This window comes from Atta colombica, unplaced genomic scaffold, assembly GCF_001594045.1.
Source record: "Atta colombica isolate Treedump-2 unplaced genomic scaffold, Acol1.0 scaffold150, whole genome shotgun sequence".
In the NCBI taxonomy this organism is placed as follows: domain Eukaryota; kingdom Metazoa; phylum Arthropoda; class Insecta; order Hymenoptera; family Formicidae; genus Atta; species Atta colombica.
The window spans coordinates 323,659-330,383 of NW_017259240.1; the positions used below are offsets into that span (position 1 = coordinate 323,659).

Sequence of the window (6,725 nt, forward strand, 5' to 3'; positions counted from 1 at the left end):
GCCCCTCGCTACCCTTCGGTCGCGTCGTGGCTCACGCTAGCCCTAAATCGTCGTTCATGCCATGAGCGTTCACGCGAGCAAAGGGTTGTCGTCCTCAATGAATCAGGACACCCGAGAGGGTCGTTGGTCCTTCGTTCTGAGACAGGAGCCTTCCTGTAATTTCGGAACTTAATGCATCCGCCCTTCGTGTCGCTTCTGATAGTGCCTTGGCGAAGGCGGTGCTGTGATTTAAGCAACTCGCAGAGAAATTTCGCGTGGAGGGCGATAGAAGGAAAGATCCGGAGGAGAAGGAATCCGTAAATTTACGCGACGCCGCAAACGCCCGTTACAATTCAAGACCTGCAGGAAACAACGCTTAGCTTTCATCGGTGTCAATTGGCGCGAACTTGTGGCCGATTTAATCTTCTTTCAGTAGAAGCAGATAGACAATGAGTGGAATCGTGATCAAAAACTGATCAACGTTGGCAAGAAGATAGAGAAAGCTCGTCCCTCGAGTCCACTTTCCTTATAAAAAAACTTAATTTTTAATAAACAGTTATTGATACATTATAAATATGAATTGAATATTACAATCTTAGTTGGGATGGTAATTTTCACATAAATTTTTAATCACATTAATATTTTATAATATTTTATTTAATATCATTATTATTATTATAATGATAGTAAGTACCTCCTAATAATTAAATTGATAATTAATTTAATTATTATTTCAGCTTCAATTTATGATTGCATTTCAAATTTAAAATTTAACTGATAGTAATTAGTGCGCGATTTAAATAACTGAAAGATGTATTTTGTATTTATACGTAAATATTATTAGGCCCCAAGATCTAGTCTTGACTGTATTTGATTTTCTTTATTTATTTGAATTTTTTTAACTCTAGTCGATCATTGCCATTGCAGGTGTGGTTTCAAAATCGAAGAGCAAAGTGGCGGAAGAAGGAACATACGAAGAAGGGCCCCGGTAGGCCGGCGCATAATGCTCATCCGCAAAGCTGCAGTGGCGAACCAATCCCACCCGAGGAACTAAGACGGAAAGAGCGTGAAAGGCGACAGAAGAAGCTGCTGAAAGCTCTCGAGAGACAACAGCGGAAGCTCGCTGCTAAAGTAAGCCCCAAACTTAAATATTCTCTCTCAATTTAAAAATTTCAAAATACTTATGTTACCGTTTATTAATATCTTCTCATGAACACATTAATTTTCTTTTTAGAAAAAAAGAATGTTTGTCTTTGCTTATCAAAATAATTATATCTCATGATTACCGAAACTATATACTTTTTAAGGGGAACGATGATAACGGCTACAGATTGGGAAATTTTTTTACAGAATTAAAATACACATAAATAGAAAATCCGAGTACATCAATTTTACAGGAAAATCGCATAAAAAAATAAAAAATTCACTTTTGACTCATTCCAGAAAGCACAAAATTATTTAAAAGATGATTAAAAGATAACTAAATGTTTAAAAGATAACTAAATATATCTTTTGAGAGAATATACAATCGATGGAAAGGTGACTAAAAGGCAACAGATGTTGTAACATGTAATTTTACAATAAAAATGATTACGCATTACATATATATTTTAGAAACTCCTTTACAATGCACTTTTACTTTCTACAACATAAACATTTATTGTTTCTATATGTATAATATCACCATATATATGCATTTAGCACAAACTAATCAAACTAGATTTTGATATAATAGCTTTATTTCTAAATGTCGATTGTATCTAGCAAGTTATATAATTAAACAATAGTTTTGTAACACGGATTCCTTCATTTTCTTAACTTCAGGGTATAACAGTGGATTTATCGACATTACGTGCCGAATGGGAATCTCGTAGTGAGGCGGCATCGGGTCGCAATTCTGCGAGCGGTCCTCTGAGCAATTCGTTCGGCCAACTGGGTCTGAGCAATGACAGTAACAACATATCCGCGTCCGGTAACGACGCTAACGAAGAGATCGACGTGGTCGGCGGACTGGACTCCTGTAGTGAGAGTGACAGCGAGCGAGTGGACTCGGCGGCCGACGGCTCCGTAGACGGCGAATGTTTCCCGGCGCTCAACAGTAACGCGAGCGAGATCAGCGAGCCCCGAAAGAATCCTCCGCAGAATCCGCCAATGGAGCATCTGAACCACCAACCCGGTATCCACCACTGGGGCTTAAGCCTGCTAGAACGACGACGCGAGCTGGTGGGAATCGGAGCTGGGCGTCCACCGACCGGTAATGGCGCTAGGAATTTAATCAGGCAGGTCGCTAATGAGGAGGAAGTCCAAAGCGGCAGCATCGATCTCTCGGTAAAGGGTAGGGAGGAGAGGAAGAGGCTGAATCCGTTCTCCATCGACAGTCTATTGGGGAACAATCGGACTAGTGCATCGGATCGTAGGCCGGCGACGCCGACGTCGCCGACGTCTCCCGTTTCATCGGCTTGCACATCGCCCTCTACGACGTAGTGAATAGGAGCGTGGAAAGATACCGAGATGCGTCGGATTAAAAATTGACGAGCAGAAGAACGTGATCAAAGAGATGGGGTAACTCCTCGTCGAGATTACCAGTGACGGTGAAGTGACCATGTCGGATGAATGAAGACTGAAGCGTGCAAAGCGGAACTGGTACTCCTGATCATGAAATTGCGTGGAAGAATCAGCTACGGTAACATTCCCGTTTCTACCAGAGTTCGCTTTGATTGAAATCGCTAGGTTTATGAATAATCCTCGCGTATATAAACATTCTCATGTCCATCGATGAACGCGCGTCTAGATTCTTGATATCCTGAGATCTCTGAGAGTATGCATATGAATTTAAAGTCAAAAATAATCGAAGAAAGGAAGAAACATTTTAAGTATAGGCAAATTGAGTATTAAAGGGATGAAAAAATTCACAGGTTATCACAAGTACATGTAGATCGCAAGTACATGTAGATCGCAATAAATTACGCATATAATTCTCTTTGGATCTAGAAGGATTTTAGAATCTAAATTTCGCGCTATCGGTACGGACCGGCAAGACTTATATCAGTTCGACATATCGAATGCATGCGTGACCGTAGATCGAGTGCGTTTGATTTTGTCCATTGTGTCTCCTTTCAAAGAACAAATGGAAAAATGTGCAATAAACGCGGACTTTGCTCGCTAGGCGGCTTGTCCGTTTTGATGTAAGGCAAAAGCGAGAAAGAGAAAAAAAATCGAAAAAGAGAGTGCATGTGTGGGAATAAAAGAGAAAAAGAGAGAAAGAGAACTAGAGAGAAAATGGGTGTGTGTGTGTATATGTGTTGTGTGTTTGTGTGTGTGTTTGTGCATATACGCGTGTATTTAATGTAAATAGTGGGAAGGAGGTTCGTTTTATTTAATTTTTCAGTAGTCGATACCCCAGTGTTCGTCGATCGCGGATATTATTTAAAGCAATAGGGCGGGGGTTCTCAACTTATTATACACTTGCGATCGGTTCGATAAAAATTACCAGAGCAAGCACTCGTTAATGCTTAGAGTTCTAGATAATCAGAGAGGCGACATTAAAGGGATGACCTGACGTCTGTCTAAAGAGTATGATTTAATTGATAATCATAGTAAGAAAACAATATTCCAGTAAGCAAGAAACAAATTGGAATATTGCAGCAACATTGCAGGAACGTTGTAATGTTGCTATAATGTTGTTGGAATGTTCCAAAATATTTCTTGTTTATTAGGATGGCACTTTGATCATATAATTTAGTCAGCCAATCAATATCCATATTGGAACAAAAGGGCCGAGACAAACTAATTTAATTAACTCAACCTGTCACCCTCTAATAATTTACAACTCTAATTAATACGATTTGAATTTTTATAGGGGAGATAGACTGGTCAAATCGAATAACTTTTTTTAACGTTTTATTTGTAGTAACGCAGTAATTAAACAAATATCAACGACATCGATTAATTTGACAAAGAGATTAAAGTAAATGACGATAAAACGAAGATAAAACACTATTGAGGACCTCTGCGATAAAAATTTGTTTGACGTTGTATATAAACTTTAAAGAACCCCTAAACGAGCGTGAGTACGCACAGTTCAAAGACTGTTCTCTCATCCCTGTAAGCAAGGTTGATCTATGAGCTCGGTTTATAGTTAGGGGTGATTAAGAGTTGCCATACGATGATCCGGGATATGCGAAAAATCAGTACCTATCATATATCCATTAAAAATATATTAATTTATTCTCCCGATCATGCTGGCGTTTAGTCATTGCATCCCTTCGCACATTGTCCCATCCCCCCCCCCCCCCCCCCGTTCTTTTTTATGAAGAAAGCGTGGCAGGATATGAAACGGCCAAGGCAACGTAAGTATAAAACTAAATTAATTTAAGCTTATTATTATTAAGAACTTTTCTTATTAAAAAATTTCCTTCCTTCCTTAAAATTATCTTCCTACAAGACATATTTCTTCTTATCTTTTAATTATATTATAATATAATTAAATAATTTAGGACAAATCAATCAATTCAGTTAAACTGAAATCAATCAATTAATCTAATGAATTAGAATATAAACATAATTAGTGTCAAGTTAGATCAAGCCTTATCAACAGTTCTAATCGTTGAAATTTATTGTTAATTGGAAATTAAAACGACAGATACGAAACATCCAATTTTCACTAGGCAAAAGTCAATTCCAAGTTAACCGAAGAATAAATCGCATTTGCAGCACGGATATTTATGTAAATTTACACGATTTATACTCGCCACAAGTTCGGGACGATTTTGCTGAAAGTCGAGAGCTTTTGTTCGTTTAACATCAATGCGAGGGGAAAGAGACCGGTGGAATAATAACGATGTACGACAATGTGGTCGCTGTCGACGTCGCGTGGTGAACAATGAGCCGCACATAAATCATAGACATAGCGTAACATCGCTTCCGCTGTCATATTGCAATTGCAACGCTATTTATATTCGGCACTGTTAAAAATATCGCAACCGCCAATTTCTAAGCATTTCTGAACGAACTTTCCAAATATTTTCAATGAGATCTCACACAATCAGTTATACCGCTCGCTTCAATTTTAAATTCTGTATTTCTGCAAAAAATTGAAAAGATTACAAGATAAAGACATGAATTAATATTGTTAATTAATTATCATAAATTAGAAATTTATGATCCAAAAATGTTTTTTTTTAAGTATTATATAGTAAGTGTATTATAATAATAATTTGAAATATCGAGAATCGATTTCCTTGATTCTTAGAAAAGAATGTACGAGAAAGTATTTATTAAATAATTAATTTCTTTAAGTAAATTCGCAATTATAAGGAGAGAGAGCGATCATTACTTCAAAGTAGCATTTCCACTTTAGCGAAAAGAAATCGACGGCTGTTACGAAAACGATGAAAAAGAAAGTAAGAAAGGAAGGAGGGACGATGTAGTACATGATAATATGCGTCGCGCGAAGACAATAATGCGCGTCGCCGCTCGCGATTTATGTTACGAGCATTTACGCGAGCGCGCGCTCGCAAGCGCTCGCAAGCGACCGGACGTCTCCACAAAGGGCCATTGTGCGAATGCGATGTGGCGCGGTTAATATTATTAGCCGTCCGCGAGGAGCAGCGCTTAAACGGCCGATGCTTTCTGCCATCGCCCTCGCCTGAGGACTCTATTACCGGCCAATCCTCGCGGCACAGCGACTGCCTCCTTTTCCTCGTTCACCGGCCCATTGTCGCCGAGCACGAACGGCATTACGTGCCCCCCTCGGTCTAGTGAAGCCCTAAGCGGCGCTTCCCGATCGTCGATGATGATCGTAATATCCCAGAACATCCAGGAAAAATGCGATCCAACATTCCATTATTGTTAGCTGTGTATGTGAAACTAAATTAAAGAAACTAAAAAATATTTAATTTATATTTCTTACAAAGAAATTAGATTTCTTATAAAGAATTCACATTTCTTACAAAAGATCTAAATTTCTCATATTCCTTGATAAATATGTTGTTGAATGTTATGAGTTTAATCCTATTTATTCGAATTTTATTTTAGCTCAAAAATTTTGTGCTCTGTCCCTAATCTTATAGAATAAAAATAATTATTATTATATAACCGGTTAAATGGAGTATGCTTAATGAGTATCCATAAGAGAGAGAAAAATTAATTTTGGAAAAGAAGAGAATTGGAGATAAAAATTTTAAAAAGATTTTCTGAGAATCAAAGATAATCAGTATTTAAGCGTTTTCAGTTTGAAAAATCAATTTCCAATTTTAAAAGAAAGAAAAATAAATTATTAAATTAAATATAAAGGATTTTGTGATTTTTTTTTTACCTGCTAATAATTAATTAAAAATAATAATATAAAATAAAACAAATCTAATAATCCATATCACTCGATTACTATCTCCGTCCGGATTCAAACGCTAATTTAGCCTCACCCCTCTTAAATAAAATTCTGGCTACGCCTTATATATATTTTATGCATCAGCTAAACTTTCCTATTTAGAACCCAGAACGATTTTTATTGTTTGAAATTTTTAATGTGAGTATAGGAACTCTTGTTTCTTAGCGCAATCCAATGGTACGATTGTATTCGTTTCTTATATGCACATTCCGATTTTGTAAAAAACATAATGATTCATTCGTGTCATTATATAGATTTCTCTAACCGTGAGCCGTGAAAAATTGCGTTGATAATTGTAATAAAGTTGTTTAAACTCGTTTAACTTTGTTCGCTAGTCTATACGAGAATTTTAGACGTT

The 6,725-nt window shown here is 37.2% G+C and overlaps 1 protein-coding gene across 1 annotated transcript in view; it reads left to right on the forward strand.

The window, feature by feature from the left end:
• Positions 1-2,482, forward strand: part of LOC108685307 — a 42,620-nt gene extending 40,138 nt beyond the window's left edge. Inside the window, exons 3-4 of the mRNA XM_018190032.1 lie at positions 907-1,110; positions 1,804-2,482. Of these exons, the coding sequence (XP_018045521.1) occupies positions 907-1,110; positions 1,804-2,463 (864 nt within the window). The 3' untranslated portion in view covers positions 2,464-2,482. The remainder of the gene's footprint in view (positions 1-906; positions 1,111-1,803) is intronic.
• Positions 2,483-6,725: the final 4,243 nt, after the last annotated feature.